The sequence below is a fragment of the Cervus elaphus genome, chromosome 4 (genome assembly GCF_910594005.1).
Source record: "Cervus elaphus chromosome 4, mCerEla1.1, whole genome shotgun sequence".
Taxonomy (NCBI): domain Eukaryota; kingdom Metazoa; phylum Chordata; class Mammalia; order Artiodactyla; family Cervidae; genus Cervus; species Cervus elaphus.
Genome location: NC_057818.1, coordinates 64451095 through 64468555, shown reverse-complemented (window position 1 = coordinate 64468555; position 17461 = coordinate 64451095). Strand labels below are relative to the sequence as shown.

At 44.0% G+C, this 17461-nt stretch overlaps 1 protein-coding gene across 1 annotated transcript; it reads right to left on the bottom strand.

The window, feature by feature from the left end:
* Window positions 1-8954: 8954 nt before the first annotated feature.
* On the bottom strand, window positions 8955-17134 carry LOC122692870 (cationic amino acid transporter 3-like). Its single transcript, XM_043900683.1, has 11 exons — window positions 16765-17134; window positions 16011-16169; window positions 11758-11944; window positions 11454-11566; window positions 11076-11298; window positions 10538-10677; window positions 10334-10436; window positions 9955-10151; window positions 9590-9756; window positions 9231-9339; window positions 8955-9076 (listed from the first exon to the last, which is right to left on the bottom strand). The coding sequence occupies exons 1-11, from the start codon at window positions 17132-17134 to the stop codon at window positions 8955-8957; spliced, it is 1890 nt and encodes a 629-aa protein (XP_043756618.1).
* Window positions 17135-17461: the final 327 nt, after the last annotated feature.

Genomic DNA, 17461 nt, shown 5'->3' with positions numbered 1-17461 from the left:
GCTTTTGCTTATCTGTAAAGCTTTTGAATTCTCCTTCATATCTGAATGAGATCCTTGCTGGATACAGTAATCTAGGTTGTAGGTTATTCTCTTTCATTACTTTCAGTACGTCCTGCCATTCCCTTCTGGCCTGGAGGGTTTCTATTGATAGATCAGCTGTTATCCTTATGGGGATCCCTTTGTGTGTTATTTGTTGTTTTTCCCTTGTTGCTTTTAATATTTGTTCTTTGTGTTTGATCTTTGTTAATTTGATTAATATGTGTCTTGGGGTGTTTTGCCTTGGGTTTATCCTGTTTGGGACTCTCTGGGCTTCTTGGACTTGGGTGGCTATTTCCTTCCCCATTTTAGGGAAGTTTTCAGCTATTATCTCCTCGAGTATTTTCTCATGGCCTTTCTTTTTGTCTTCTTCTTCTGGAACTCCTATGATTCGAATGTTGGGGCATTTCACATTGTCCCAGAGGTCCCTGAGGTTGTCCTCATTTCTTTTGATCCTTTTTTCCTCTCTGCTTCATTTATTTCCACCATTTTATCTTCTATCTCACTTATCCTATCTTCTGCTTCCATTATTCTACTCTTGGTTCCCTCCAAAGTGTTTTTGATCTCATTCATTGCATTATTCATTTTTAATTGACTGTTTTTTATTTCTTCTAGGTCTTTATTAAACATTTCTTGTATCTTTTCAATCTTTGTCTCCAGGCTATTTATCTGTAACTCCATTTTGTTTTCAAGATTTTGGATCATTTATCATATTCATTATTCTAAATTCTTTTTCAGGTAGATTCCCTATCTCCTCCTCTTTTGTTTGACTTGGTGGGCATTTTTCATGTTCCTTTACCTGTTGGGTATTTCTTTGCCTTTTCATCTTGTTTAGATTGCTGTGTCTGGAGTGGGCTTTCTGTATTCTGCAAGTCTGTGGTTCCTTTTTATTGTGGAGGATTAACCCAGTGGGTGGGGTTAGACGATTGGCTTGTCAAGGTTTCCTGGTTAGGGAAGCTTGCGTCAGTGTATTAGTGCGTGCAATTTGATTTCTTCTCTTTGGAGAGCAATGGAGTGCCCAGTAATGAGTTTTGAGATGGGTCTATGTGTTAGGTGTGTCCTTGGGCAGCCTGTATGTTGACGTTCACGGCTATGTTCCTGCGTTGCTGGAGAATTTGCGTGGTATGTCTTGCTCTAAAACTTATTGGCTCTTGGGTGGTGGTTGGTTTCAGTGTAGGTATGGAGGCTTTTGGACAGTCACTTATTACTTAAAGTTCCATGTAGTCAGGAGTTTTCTGGTGTTCTCAGGTTTTGGGCTTAAGTCTCCTGCCTCTGGATTTCAGTTTTATTCTTCCTGTAGTCTCAGGACTTCTCCAACTATACAGCACTGATAAGAAAACTTCTAGGTTAATGGCGAAAAGATTCTCCCCCGTTAGTGACACCCAGAGAGGTTCACAGAGTTACATGAAGAAGAGGAGAGGGAGGAGGGAGATAGAGATGAGCAGGAGGAGAAAAAGGGGGACTCAAGAGGAGAGAGACAGATCTCTATGCAGCTGTCTGTTCCCAGAGTGTTCTCCGTAGCCCAGTCACCTACAAAGATTCACAGAATTGGATTGGGAAGAGAAGAGGAAAAGAGGAAATAGAGGTGTTCTGAGGTAGAAAACAGAGAGTCAAGATTGGGAGAGAATAATCTTTGGTTTAAAAATAAGGCTTCTCTTCTTTTTTTTTTTTTTGTAAGGTTATAGTGTATTGATAATGAAAATTAAGGAGTAGTAGAGGAGTACTAGAGGACTTCAAAAGAAATAAGAGAAAAAGAAAAATAGAGAATAGAAGAGAAAAAGGAAAGAAAAAAAAAAGAAGAAGAAAAAAAAAAAGAAAAAAAAAAGGAAAAAGAGAAAAAGAAAGAAAAAAAAATATTTTTTCCCCTAATTAAAAAATTCATAAAAATCTATGGAAATGAAAGTTAAGGAGTAATGGGGGAGTAATAGGGGATTTTAAAGGAAAATAAAAGAGAAAAAATAAAAAAGAAAAAATAAAAAAAGAAAAAATAAAAAAAAAAAGAGAGAAAAAAGTAAAATTATATCTAGGAGTTTCTCTGGAGCTGTTGCGGTCAGTGTGGGTTCGGCTCAGTTTCAGATAGCTCCTCGTTCCAGCTTACACTTCTCGATATCTACAGGCCCCTTCCAGTGTAGTCGGTGTTTTCTAGAGGGATTTTAATCTGTTGCACCAGTCCCTTCTGAGGCGGTTCCCTTTGTTTATTTGGCTTCTGTTTGCCGGTCTCTTCAGAGCCTCATTTCCGCCCTGACACAGGCGGGCGGAGGTGGACTCTTATTCAGATAGCTAGTTCCGTCGCTCTGCGGGGAGGGGCTGGCTCTGCGGGGAGGGGCTGACGCTGCGGGGATGGGCTGGCGCTGCAGGGAGGGGCTAGCACTGTGGGGACGGGCTTGCGCCGCAGGGACGGGCTGGCGCTGCCGGGAGGGGCTGACGCTGCCGGGAGGGGCTGGCGCCGCCGGGAGGGGCTGTCGCTGCTTTCTCCGTCTGCGCTGCTCAGGCTCCCGGCTGTTCTATATGGAGCGCGCCCCGCGCTGCGCGAGGTTCCAGCCCTCGGGTGTTCTACAGAAGCGCGGAACGAAAAGCTGCGCCTGCTCTCTGTGCCTTCCCCGTCAGAGCGGTCCAGGCAGCCAGGGGCTTGGTGGGTGCACTCTCCCCAGGTGTGGCGCGCCCACTCCCTTCCGCGGACCCAGTCTCAGTTTCCGCTGGCGCCAGTTGGGTGCGTGCGCCTTCTGCCCTCCGCGTCCCCAACCCCAGTCCCGGCCCTCGCTGGTCGGGTGCCTGCGCCCCGTGTCTCGCCGCGACCTTCCCCTCCCCTCTGCCTCCTGCCTCCTGCGGGGCTGGGCCGGTCCGCAGCCTGTGAGCTCTTCTCTGGATTTTCTCGGTCTCTTTGTTCTGCGAACGGCCGGCAGTGTGTTCGGGCCGGTTAATTTTCTCTCTCTTTTTTGGTCTCCCACAGTTCAAGTTGGCAACTCACAGAAGCTTCCTCCGATTGCCCTCAGGGCACTCAGGCCCGGACCCTACTCCAAGCAATGCCGCCTAAGATTCCCTTCCCGGGATGGATCTCCATCCTTAGCTCTTTTGTCTCACTTTTAATCTTTTATATTTTGTCCTACCTCCTTTCGAAGACAATGGGCTGCTTCTCTGGGCGCCTGATGACCTCAGCTAGCGATCAGAGGTTGTTTTGCGAAGTTTGCTCTGGTTCAGTTATTCTTTTGATGAATTTGTAGGAGAGAAAGTGGTCTCCCCGTCCTACTCCTCCGCCATCTTGGCTCCTCCCCGAAACCATCTTTTAACCATTGTATTTTCTTGGTTCCCATGGGTAAGATGAACCATAAATATAAGTATTTGTCTCAGGACTATCGATTCTATCCCATTGATATATGTGTCTATCCTTGAAAAGCCAACTCTGTAAAAGGAATGAGGCAGCTTAAGCTATTGTGGTGAGTTTTAGTTGGTTGTGTGGGGATGCTCTTGAACCCAGAGCTGTTAGGAAGATTATTTTAAAGGGAAAACATCTGAGATGCAATTTAAACAGAAAGAAGCCTTCTCTGAGTTTCTCTCATCTGACTCAAAGCAGAAAATTCTGGGAACTAAAGTGGTAATAAATTCCTTAGTGGAGAGGCTGCTCCCAAGAGGATGAAGGTGAGTAAAACTGTGAGTATAATTCTATACTATGCTTTTGTATTTGTAGTAGACACCTCCTTCAATCTTTAGTGGTTACCTTTGGAGTTATTTTCTGGGGTTTTCTCTGTATCAGTATACTTATTTCACTCTTTCTGTTCCCTCTTGTGGGATAATTGTTTTTAATAATTTTTAATTAATTGATTGATTAAGTATGTCTGCCCTGGATCTTGGTTACTGCACAGTCTTCCCTTAGTTGCAGTGCATGGGCTTCTCATTGCGGTGGGTTCTCTTGTTGTAGAGCACAGACTGCAGTAGTTGCGGCACGTGGGCTTAGTTGCCCCATGGCATATGAGGTCCTTCCAGACAGGGGACTGAACCGGGGTCCTCTGCCTTGGCAGGCGGATTCTTAACCACTGAACCACCAGGGAGGCCTTGTGAGGGAAGTCTTTCATTTTTTTATTTTTGTTAGTTGGAGGCTAATTACTTTACAATATTCTAGTGGTTTTTGTCATACATTGACATGAATCAGCCATGGATTTACATGTAAGCTTTTCTATCTCATCTGCTCTGACAACCCACCAGGTTGCCTCCTGGAAACCTGTCTCTGGATTTCCAGAAGGTGGCTCTAGAGCTCCAGTCTGCGGGTGCCCTCGAACAGAGCAGGGACTGGTTTTCTGAGCGTGTTTCTGGTCTACCTGAGCTCCCCAGGAGGTTGCCGGGGAGGGTCCCACAAGAATCCCCCGAAGAGTGGGGGGAGGTGTGGGTCCAGCACTTGGGGTACTGAGGGTGCCTGTGGACACAGCAGAGAGATTCCCCAGTGTGGTGCTCCCAGAGGCATGCGACTGGACTCCCTGAGAAAAGCAATCCCTTTCATGCCTTTTGACATGTTTATCTGCATCTTTCCAAATATTCTTCCTCTCCCTCCTCATGGAGGTCCCGTCTCAGGTCTCTGGGGCTGCTGTAGATGTCCTTCTCAGGTGTCTCCTGTGATGTCCTACAGAACGAGGGTAGCTGAGCACTCACTCATCACTCCCCTTTTCTGTGGGGGGATGTTTGCTTATGTGGGAGAGTGGAAAGATCCTCTCACCTCCATCTTTGCTTTGACCAGAATTGTTTTTTTTTTTTTGGAGTGCCCGAACCTCCTTGCAGGAAAGCTGACCTTCTGCAAGTTCTCTCTCACACACGAGAGTCTGCCCGGGTCAGAATCCATGTCTCCTGCCTAGGCAGGCAGATTTACCACTGAGCCACCAAAGAAGCCCTAAATGAAACATTTTTTGACCTCTGGCTATTCTGGGGATTTTTCAGAGAGTTCCTAAAACATCTCAAAGAATGATACTGACCTCATTACACTTAAGCATACTGGCAGATATAATTACGTGGGTACCATCAGCAGATCCCCTGGAAGAGGGCAGGGCAACCCACTCCAGTATCCTTGCCAGGAGAATCCCATGGACAGAGGAGCCTGTCGGGCTATAGTCTGTTGAGTCTCAAAGAGTTGGACACAACTGAAATGACTGAGCACACATGCATTGTCAAACAAGTGATGATAAACCTTCTTTGGTTATATTGGAAGGATAAATGTTATTAATATGTGTTCTAAAAATTTTATGAAATTCCTAAAAATCTGATATGTCCTGGTAAATTATCAGTCACAATTCAGGATATTATCTTAAAAATCTGAATGTTACAGAAATAACCAAAATTCTCTTTTCTTTTTTCTTACATTGATTGTTATTTAATTTTCCATCAAGAGAGCCAAACACCCTAGGTCTGAAATTCCCGTCTTATGTAGGTTATGTAAGGATTCATCCTGTGTCTTAATTCTCTACTTCTTTGCCAAGCCTTTAGAGGGTTAGAGGGAAGGTTAGGTGACTTTTCCAGGTTCGCATGGCCAGTAAACTGGGGAGGCATGGGGTGAGGGGAGAGGAATGTGTGAAGCCTGGAGGGTGTCCATGTAGTACCCCTGTCCCTGGAAAGACAGCAGACCCTCAGTTATCTCCCCAAACCCCCTCCTCACCTTCTTGCCCTGCTCACTACCACTCACTGACTTCCTGCGATCTGTGGGAACCACCCATTTAAATAACACATTCATGGAATAACACACTCATGATTTGCTCTTTCTCCTTCTTCTGCCAACTGTTTCCCCCCCCCCCCATCAATCTATACCAAGAATAATCATTTTAGAAATCTTTCGTTCCATGAGATGCCTACCTACATCAATCACTTCACGATATTCATATGAAAGTGAGATCAGAAAAAGGAAAGAGGTTCTCATCTCACAGAACCCTTTACCACCATCTCCTTACCCCTCTTTTCTCTCCCCTGTTCCCCAATTTCTCTCTGCATTTTTTCTGTCCTGTGAAATGATCTAGCCAACACCAGCTAGACATTGTTGTTGTTTAGTCTGTAAGTCGTGTCTGACTCTTTTTGAATCACCTGGTGTAGGCCACCAGGCTCCTCCATCCATGGGATTTTTCAGGTAAGAACACTGGAAACAGTTGCTATTTCCTCCTCCAGGGGATCTTCCCAACCCAGGGATTGAATGTTTCTCCTGCATTGGCAGGTGGATTCTTTACCATGGAGCCACCAGGGAAGACCAGTTATAGATTAGACATGGCCTTAAAGTTTTTTTCTGTTCCAAGTAGTTTAACAAAATATCATTTTTCCCAAACAAATACTGTGGTCTCCCTTTGATAATTATTGGTAAATAAAAAGTTCCCCATCTTGCATCATGTAAAATATTACATGTACATATGATTCTTTCCTTAAATATCTCATCAAATATAACTGAGCACTTATTGCATTCCAGACACTGTTTTAGCCACTAGGAAGCACATGGTGGTGAAAAGTGTGACTGCAAATGTGGGGGGCCTTAAGGAGGTAGTTAAGATTAAATGAGGTCATGAGGATGGTCCCTAATAAAGTTTGACTATACCCATATGTCAAGACGATATTAGAATACAGACAGCATACACAGACACCAATAGGTGACAGATTTACCAAATAGTATTACAAGACAACTAGATACATTGATTTTAGATCAACAATGAACCTTAACACATATACTTTATTACATATATTACATATACATCTATTGTGCATATTAACTATACATATTTTAATATATACCTACACATGTACAAGAATATGTCATTTTATTGTGCTTTGTAGATGCTGAACTTTTTGCAAACTGAGGGTTTGCAGCAACTATGGGTTGTCAGATGACAGCTAGCATTTTTCAGCAACAAAATACTTTTAAGTTAAAGTATGCACATCTTTTAGACAGAATATATAGCACACTGAATAGAATACAGTGTAGTGTAAACATAAGTTTATAAGTATTCAGTTCAGTTCAGTCACTCAGTTGTGTCCGACTCTTTGTGACCCCATGAACCACAGCACTCTGGGCCTCCCTGTCCATCACCAACTCCTGGAGTCCACCCAAATCCATGTCCATTGAGTCGGTGAAACCAAAGAGATTGTGTGACTCTCTTTATTGCCACTTCCCTTTACTATGGTAGTCTGGAATCAAACCAGAAATATCTCAGGGGCATGCCTGCAGGGTCCTGTTGTGGTTGTTCAGTTGCTAAGTGGTGTACAAGTCTCTGTGACCCCATGGACAGCAACACACCAGGCTCCTCTATCCTCCACTATCACCTGGAGATGTCCATTGAGTCAGTGATGCTATCTAAACATCTCATTGTCTGTTCTCTCTTCTCTTCCTGCCCTCAGTCTTTCCCAGAATCAGGGTCTTTTCCATTGAGTCATCTCTGCACATCATTTGGCCAAAGAATTGGAGCTTCAAATTCAGCATCAGTCCTTCCAATGAATATTCAGGGTTGATTTCCTTTAGGGTTGACTGGTTTGATCTCCTTGCAGTACAAGAGGCTCTCAAGAGTCTTCTCCAGCACCACAGTTTTCAAAAGTATCAATTCTTCAGTGTTCAGCCTTCTTTATAGCCAAACTCTCACACCCTTACAGGACCACTGGAAAAACCATAGCTTTGACTAGACAGACCTTTGTTGGCAAAGTAATCTCTCTGCTTTTTAATATGCTGTCTAGGTTTGTCATAGCTTTCTTTCCAAGGAACAAGCATTCTTTAACTTCATGGCTACAGTCACTGTCTGCAGTGATTTTGGAGCCAAAGGAAAGAAAATCTGTCAGTGCTTCCACTTTTTCCTTTTGTATTTGCCAGGAAGTGATGGAACCAGATGCTATGATCTTAGTTTTTTTGAATGTTGAGTATTAAGCCAGGCTTTTCGCTCTCCTCATTCACCTTCATCTGGAGGCTCTTTGTTTCCTCTTCACCTTCTGTCATTAGGACGGTATCATCTGAGGTTGCTGATACTTCTCCTGGCGATCTTGATTCCAGCTTGTGATTCATCCAGCCCAGCATTTTGCGTGATGTACTCTGCATTAGGTTAGATAAGTGGGGACATCATGCAGCCTTAACATGCTCCCTTGCCAGTCTTGGACCAGTCCACCCTTCCATGTCCGATTCCAACTGCTGCTTCCTGAGCTCCATACAGGTTTCTCAGGAGGTAGGTCAGGCAGTCTGGTATGCCCATCTCTTTAAGGATATTCCACAGTTTGTTGTGATCCACACAGTCAAAGGCTTTGGCATAGTTTATGAAGCAGAAGTTTATGTTTTTCTGGAATTCCCTTGCTTTCTCTGTGAACCAACAGATGTAGGCAGTTTGATCTCTGGTTCATCTACCTTTTCTAAACCCAGCTTGTATCTGGAAGTTCTCAGTTCATGTACTGCCAAAGTCTAGCTTAGGATTTTGAGCATTACCTTGCTAGGCTATGAAATGAGCAGAGTTGTTTGATAGCTTGAACATTCTTTGAAATTACCCTTCTTGGGATTGGAATGAAAACTGACCTTTTACTTCAAACTTTTTGATGACCTAATATTTATAGTGTAACTCTTACACAGTACATGATTACCTGTGTTTCCTCCTCAAGTGGCCAGCTCTGTGCTCATGCTGGAGATGGGACCAAGGAGTTGTTTCTCAGGTGCCAGCTTAGCATTTTATTTCTCCCACTGGTTATGTTGTTGTACTTCCTTTATGAAAATTGGTCTTGCTGCACACTTAAGAAGCCTGTACTTTTCTGTATGTACATCATGCTTTGAAAAGCATACTTAAAAATTAAAAACATTAAAGTCACTTGTCCACTGGCAATAAAGACAGGGCTGTAGATGCATACACCTTCACACTCCATGGAGGCTGAAAGTGTTCATGTAGCAGAAGACACCTCCTATGTATGTAGGGATTCTACACAGCATCTGTGACCTTTGGTTAAGATGACTTAGCAGTAGGGGTGTTTTTGTCAAGAGTCTGGAAGGTGGAAGCTGGTGTTTGTTGCTCATTGTTCTCCTCCAAGCTGTGTCGGATCCCGTATCCAAAGTATATGAGAAATCCTAGTAAGGAAATGAGGAATGAGAAGAATAAGTAGGCACTCTTCATGGTTACAAACGTCCAATAGGCCTCCTGTTATGGTGGCCAAGAATTTTAGGGGAGCTCAGTTTGGGATCAGTCACTCAAGAGGTCTCTTTATCCCAGAAAGCCACTTACCAATCACATTCCAAATGCCAAATATGGCCCAGGTCCCAGAAGTTATCTGCATCATCAAGTAAATATTCACAAAGATGGTCACCAGTGGGAAGACAGGCAGAGCAGGGACCTGTGGGGGCAGAGTCAGTTCATCCCTGAATACACCCCAGATGTCTAAATGAGAGACTCTACCCCACGTGGGCAAGAAGACCAGCCCTCAGACTGTGCATTCAGTGCCTACTCAGACTGTGTATGTAAAGTACGGAGTGTGGATCAGGGAAGAGTCCATTGGTTTCAGCCGTTCCCCTCACTTCCTGGATGTTTAGACCATGAAGCATGTTCACTCAAGGTGGACAGTTTGGGCACATAAGGTCACTTACCTTAAAATAAAGAGGAATGGGGTTCTGGGGCTGCCTCCAGATGATGACTGTGACCCCAATGATGAGCAGCAGCAGCAGCACAGCCACTGGTGTGTACCCAGAGTCTGCAGAGAACGCCTGACTGGACCACTGGACCAGGATCAGGCTCAAGATTATCATCAGGAGAACTACAGGGGTCAAGGTGGAGGAGAAGAGGTTCAACTTCAGAAGCTGAAGATGTCAAGACCTTGGGTCACACCTCTCCCCAGGCTGCCCACCTCAGGAAGGGCCATCATATCACCAAGACTCCTCAATTGACAAAATACACATTCCAACACCATACTGTCAATTTCAGAAGATGAACAAAGAGAAATCCCACTGCTCACCGAGTAGTGAGGCACATCCATAGACAATCTGGCCAGATTTCCTAGTGGGGGTGGTGCTGGGAGGGAACCACAGCCTCTTTAGAATGTTTGAGTTTCTTGCTTCAGGTTCAGAGTCCAAAGGATGTTCAGCAAGGCCAGGAGCCCCAATATCCTCCCCTGTGTTCTCATCCTTGCTAAAATTCTGGTCTGGCTGGTACCTGAATTAGAGGTTTTAAGGCAATATTAACAGCATCCCCTCCTCATCCAACATCACACAGCCTATTCCACATCTGTCCTGTCTTAAGCAGAGCAGGACTTTTAGAAGATAGCATGAAGGCAGAAGATGGTTACCTCCCATCTAATCTCCAAGACTCCCTACCGAGGAGTAGTGGGGTCTCACCTGAGGACAAGAACAGAAAATGCCACCAAGGAGTAAACAAGCAGGGTCCCGACTGACACAAGGTCCACAAGATTTGTGAACGTGAAGAGCAATGCCATGAGCCCTAGAATGAGGGCACAAACAAGGTGGGGAAGGGAGTGAGAAACAGCTGGAAATATATGAGTTAAAGCGTGGATTTCAATTTTTTTTTTTTTTTTTTTTTACCTGTAAGATTTCCAGCAGACATGATGGCCATGACATGGGTGCCTGTGCGGACATGGATCCGGATAAGTACCCGGAAAAGGAGCCCATCCTCTGCCATCGTGTAGATCAAAGGAGGCATTCTGAACATGGCATTATAGAGTCTGGAAGAGAAAATGGAAACATGTAAGGATGTTGAGAAGCAAGGCAGACCGGGGCTTCTGCTCTCTTTTCAGCTTGGGGTAAGGTGTCTCTGTCTTCTCTACCCATCCTAAGGGTTGGGAGATCTGATCATGTGAGAGTGCTGCTGCTGCTGCTAAGTCGCTTTAGTCGTGTCTGACTCTGTGTGACCCCATAGACAACAGCCCACTAGGCTCCCCCGTCCCTGGGATTCTCCAGGCAAGAACACTGGAGTGGGTTGCCGAAAGTGAAAGGTGAAAGTGAAGTTGCTCAGTCATGTCTGACTCTTAGCGACCCCATGGACTGCAGCCTACCAGGCTCCACCATCCATGGGATTTTCCAGGCACGTGAGAGTAGACAGGGAGAAAACCAGGGCACTGACCTGCATATAAGAGCACAGAGGGTGCCAATAGCCACGAAGTATCTGGCGGGGAGCCACCAACTATGGAGAATGGCTTGCGGCAAAGGGTCGTGAGGCTGAATCAGGTGGTAGGGCACCATGAGGGTGAGTGCCGCTGAGACACCAGAGTAAGCCAAAAAGCAGATGAAGATCGTGATCGCGATGCTCCAGGGGATGGAACGATGAGGATTTAGAGCTTCTATCCCTGCAGAAAAGGAAGAAGTGTTGGGTCAGGAAAACACACTGGGGTGAAATCACAAAATCCCCTTCCTTTTTGCACTCCACAAGCAGGTTTCCCCTAAGCCAGGAGCAGCCAGTCTGTTCCCAAACCCCAGATGGGACACACAGTGACCATGTTACCTTTAGTGGCAACAGCATCAACACCAAAAAAATAGTAGAAACATGTAGCTGCTCCCTGGAGAATCCCTTCAACGCCAAAAGGTGCAAACCCTCCAGAACCCAGAAGGCCCAAGCTACGGTGAGAGAAGGAAAGAGAAAGAACGTGTGTGAGGTGTGTTCAGCCATCTCTACTGAGTTTCTCCCTTCATACTGAAAGTCCTGGGCTCCAGGACTTTCTTCATTTGGATCCATCAGCCCAGATATCTTTAGTCCACACCATAACAGTTCTGCATGCCCGTCACCCATATATTATGGCCAATATTACCCTCCTAAGCCATAGATGTCTCTGGATTCAGATGTGTTCAGTTTGTAGTCCTGTTCTGTGAGCCTCCAGTTATGCAGATCTCCCTTAATGAAGCCAGTGATGATAATGAAAATGAGAACCAAAAGGTTGCTTCCTATGGATATTTTGGTAACCAGGATTGACTCAGGAGCTCCCAGAACAAGTAGTCCTGTGGGACAGATATAACATGAAATACTCAAACTATTGACATATTTATAGATACAGAAAGCAGGACACACTGGTCATAGAAACACCCTTTCCCAACAAAACAAGAGACAAACCCTCATATATACATCACCAGAAGGTCAATACTAAAATCACATTGATTGTATTCTTTTTAGCTGAAGATGGAGAAGCTCTACAGAGTCAGCAAAAACAAGACCAGGAGGTGACTGTGGCTCAGATCATCAGCTCCTTGTTGCAAAATTCAGGCTTAAACTGAAGAAAGTAGGGAAAACCACTAGGCCATTCAGGTATGACCTAAATAAAACTCATTATGATTATACAGTGGAGATGACAAATAGATTTAAGGGATTAGATCTGGTAGTCAGACTGCCTGAAGAACTATGGACAGAGGTTTCTAACATTGTATAGGAGGCAGTGACCAAAACCATCCCCAAGGAAAAGAAATGCAAGAAGGCAAAATAGTTGTCTGACATACAGATTGCTAACAAACACATGAAAAGATGCTCAACATCACTCATTATCAGAGAAATGCAAATCAAAACCACAATGAGGTGTCATCTCACGCTGGTCAGAATGGCTGCCATCAAAAATTCTACAAACATTAAATGCTGGAGAGAGTGTGGAGAAAAGGGAACCCTCTTACACTGTTGTTGGGAATACAAATTATTACAGTCGCTATGGACAGCAGTGTGGGGATTCCTCAAAAAATTGGAAATAGGACTGCCATATGACCCAGCAATCCCACTGCTGGGCATACACACTGAGGAAACCAGAATTGAAAGAGACACATGTACCCCAACTTTCATTGCAGCACTGTTTACAATAGCCAGGACATGGAAGCAACCTAGATGTCCATCAGCAGATGAAAGGATAAGGAAATTGTGGTACATATGCATAATGGAATATTACCCAGCTATTAAAAAGAAAACATTTGGGTCAGTTATAATGAGGTGGATGAAAGTGGAACCTATTATACAGATTGAAATAAGTCAGAAAGTAAAACACCAATACAGTATATTAACACATACATATGGAATTTAGAAAGATGGTAATGATGACCCTATATGAGAGATAGCAAAAGAGACACAGATGTAAAGAACAGACTTTTGGACTCTGTGGGAGAAGATGGGATGATTTGAGAGAATATCACTGAAACATGTATATTACCATATGTGAAAAAGATGACCATTGTGCTTGATGCATGAAACAGGGCACTCAAACCCGGTGCACTGGGACAGCCCTGAGGGATGGGATGGGGAAGGAGGTGGGAGGGGGGTCAGGATGAGGGGACACATGTATACCCGTGGCTGATTCATGTCAATGTATGGCAAAACCCACCACAATATTGTGATTAGCCTCCAATTAAAATAAATAAATAAATTTAAGAAATGGTTTGTTGAGGAGTCTTTACAAATAGCTGAGGGAAGATGAGAAGTGAAAAGCAAAGGAGAAAGGGAAAGATATAACCAACTGAATGCAGAATTCCAGAAAATAGCAGGGAGAGACAAGGAAGCCATCTTAAGAGAACAATGCAAAGAAATAGAGGAAAACAATAGAATGGGAAAGAATAGAGATCTCTTCAAGAAAATTGGAGATATTAAGGGGACACTTCATGAAAGGATGGGCATGATAAAGGACAGAAATGGTAAGGACATAACAGAAGCAAAAGAGATTCATAAGTGGTGGCAAGAATACCCAGAACTATACAAAAAAGGTCTTAGTGGCCTAGATAACCATGATGGGTGTGGTCATTCACCTAGAACCAGACAGCCTGGAGTGTGAAGTCAAGTGGCCCTTAGGAAGAATTACTACAAACAAAGCTAGTGGAGGTGATGGAATTCCAGCTGAGCTATTTCAAATCCTAAAGATGATGATGCGAAAGTGCTGAATTCAATATGTCAGCAAATCTGGGAAACTCAGCAGTGGCTACAGTACTAGAAAATATCAGTTTTTCCAGTCCCAAAGAAGGGCAATGCCAAAGAATGTTCAAACTACCATACAATTGCACTCATTTCAATGATAGCAATGTTATGCTCAAAATCCTTCAAGTTAGGCTTCAGCAATATGTGAACCAAGAACTTTCAGATATACAGCTGGGTTAAGAAAATGCAAAGGAACCAGAGATCAAATTGTCAACATTCGTTGGATCATAGAGAAAGCAGGGGAATACAGGCAAATCACCAAATTCTGCTTTATTGACTATGCCAAAGCCTTTGACTGTGTGGATCACAACAAACTGTGGAAAATTCTTAAAGACATGGGAATACCAGACCACTCTACCTGTCTCCTGAGAAATCTGTATGCAGGTCAAGGAGCACCAGTTTGATCTGGACATGGAACGATGGACTGGTTCCAAATTAGGAAAGGAGTATGTCAAGGTTGTATATTGTCACCCTGCTTTTTTAACTTATATGCAGAGTACATCATGTGAAATGCTGGGCTGGATGAAGCACAAACTGGAATCAAGATTGCCAGGAGAAATGCCAACAATCTCAAATATGCAGTTGATACCACCCTAATGGCAGAAAGTGAAGAAGAACTAAAGAGCCTCTTGATGAAAGTGAAGTAGGAGAGTGAAAAAGCTGACTTAAAACTCAACATTCAAAAAACCAAGATCATAGCATCTGGTCCCATCACTTTCTGGTGAATAGAAGAGGAAAAAGTGGAAGCAGTGACAGATTTTCTTTTCTTGGGCTCCAAAATCACTGCAGACAGTGATTGCAGCCATGAAATTAAGTCACTTGCTCCTTGGCAGGAAAGCTATGACAAATCTAGATAGCATATTAAAAAAACAGAGACATCACTTTGCTGACAAAGGTCTATATATTCAAAGCTACAGTTTTTCCAGTAGTCATGTATGGATGTGAGAGTTGGACCATAAGGAAGGCTGAGCACTGAAGAATTAATGCTTTTGAGTTGTGCTGGAGATGACGCTTGAGATTCCATTGGGCAGAAAGGGGATCAAACCAGTCAATCCTAAAGGAAATCATCCCTGAATATTCATTGGAAGGACTGATGCTGAAGCTCCAAAACTTTGATCACCTGATGGGCAGAGCCGACTCACTGGAAAAGATTCTGATGCTGGGTAAGATTGAGGACAGGAGCAGAAGAGGGTGACAGAGTTGGATAGTATCACTGACTCAATGGACATAAATTTGAGCAAACTCCAGAAGATAGTGGAGGACAGAGGAGCTTGGCATACTGTAATCCATGGGGTTGCAAAGAGTTGGCTATGACTTAGTGACTGAATAACAACAGGAAGCAGAGAAATAGTTGCTCAGGGCTGGCAGTTGGTGGTGGTGGACAAACACCAGTGACTACTCAGTGGGTACAGGGTTTCCTTTTGAGGTGATGAACGTGTTTGGAACTAGATGGAAGTGATGGTTGCCCAATATTACAGATGTACTAAATGATTGTACACTTTGAGATGGTTAACTATTTTGGCAATCTTCTCAGAATACAAGTCTAACAAATCAAGATGTTTTACACCTTAATCTTACACAATGTTGTATGTCAATTATACCTCAATGAAGCTGGGAAAAATAATAAAGTGGTTAATTTTATGCTACATGAAAAAAAGTGAATGTGAGCTTCCTCTCAAGTAAAAAAAAAAATCTTTGGCCTCAGTACAGAGGAAGATTTGTTGGTCTAAGTAAATGATTCTCAGCTGGGGGGTAATTTTGTTCCCCAAGGGACAAAATTCCCCAGCCCCCAAGGGATTGGCACTGTCTGGAGATACCCTGATTGCCACAGTTGGGGGTGAGTAGATGTCACTGGTGTCTAGTGAGCAAAGGCCAAGGATGATACTCAACACTCAATAATGATTAAAAAAAGCTAAAATTCACATGACAGCCCCTGCACACCAAAGAATGATAAGCCCAAATTGTCAATAGTGCCAAGGGTGGAACACAATGGTTTATGTCTTAGCTTCTGTCTCTAGGCCCTTCTTTCTATTTCTAATCCCCCACCATTTTGCCATGTCAGCCTTTCTACACCAGCTCCCACTCCACACCCCGCTCTTCCCATCCTGTTGTTGAGCCCTGTCTCACCTGTCATCAGCAGTACCAGGCCCAGGGCAAAAAAGTCTGCATATGTGGCCAGTGAGTAAGGCAGGTGCAGAGAGAAAGTTTCCTGTAATGCCTGAGAGATGTGATTCCCAATCAGGCTGTCAAAGATGTAACTCGAGGCCCTGGCCAAGCTGGCAGTGCCTGCAGAGGCAGAAGGAGGAGCGTTCATTGACAAACAAAAATTGATGTGCCATAGGATCTAAAAACACAGTTAAATCCCTGTATATACAAAAAGTCTATATATAAAAATACCTGCTACAAAATACAAAATATCAAAGAGTTTCTTTTCATGGGTTGGGGAGAGTAGACCCAAATGATTCACCAAAATGTCAGGTGTTTTAATATGTTAGGAGCAGATCAATGTTATACAAGACAACACATCAGTGGGACTGGGAGGGCTGGGAATAGGCATGAAATTTGAAATCAAGTAGTAAAGGAAAATCCCAGGAGGGCAACAACTGAGCAAAGATTTCACGATGGTGAGGGGATGAGCCTGTGGGACACGCCTCCTTCTCACCCACTCCCTACAGTTCCCTTTCCTTCTGGGTTCATTGTCCATCATTTGAGGACACAGGATAGAAACGAGTTGAATGCAGTTGTGGGGTCTTTCTGACACTATTATCAACTTCCCTCCACGAGGCCAAGAATAAAGTGTTCATGAATGACTGAGGACCCAATCCTCCAACATAGTTTCCCAATCTTAAGCCCCACACCGTTCGCTGCCCCATCATCTCACCAATGCCTAAGGGAAGTATGCGGTTCCAGCCAATGACGAAGGCATAGAGTTGACCCATCGTGACATAGCTGTAGAGATATGCAGAACCGGAGCGTGGTACCCAGGCCCCAAATTCAGCATAGCAGAACCCAGAAAACATAGAAAACAGGGCAGCCACCAAGAATGAGATGATGGTTGCTGGTCCAGCTATGTACTTGGCCACTGCACCAGCCACAAGGTACATGGCACCTCTCAGCATCCTGCCCACACCCAAGATCACCAGGTTTAGGATGTTCAGATGAGCCACAGGTCTCTCAGACTCATCTATGGGTTCCAGCAGCCGCTTGCGGATGAGCTTCTGACCAAATTGGCGAGCAAACTGATGCAACATCCTAGACATAGTTGAGGAGGCTATAGTCTGCTGAGAAAACAAGATATAAAGCTGTTAAGAATGTCCATCTGCCCTTGGCACTAGGGTTCCAATTCTATGGAGTATGGAAGTGATGGGGAGCAGGTGGTAAAGGGACACATGGGGCAAGTTCTCCATCTCTGAGATTTGGTTTCTACAATCCTAGAGAAGACTTCTAATTTATCTCAAAGTTACTGGAAAGTTTGCTTGAAAAGAAGTGAGACGGAGTGGATTATCTGTCCCCAAATGTGCCCCTTTGACAGGTAAATTGTTTTGAGCTAAAGTTAATTAAGACACATTAGACTCAGG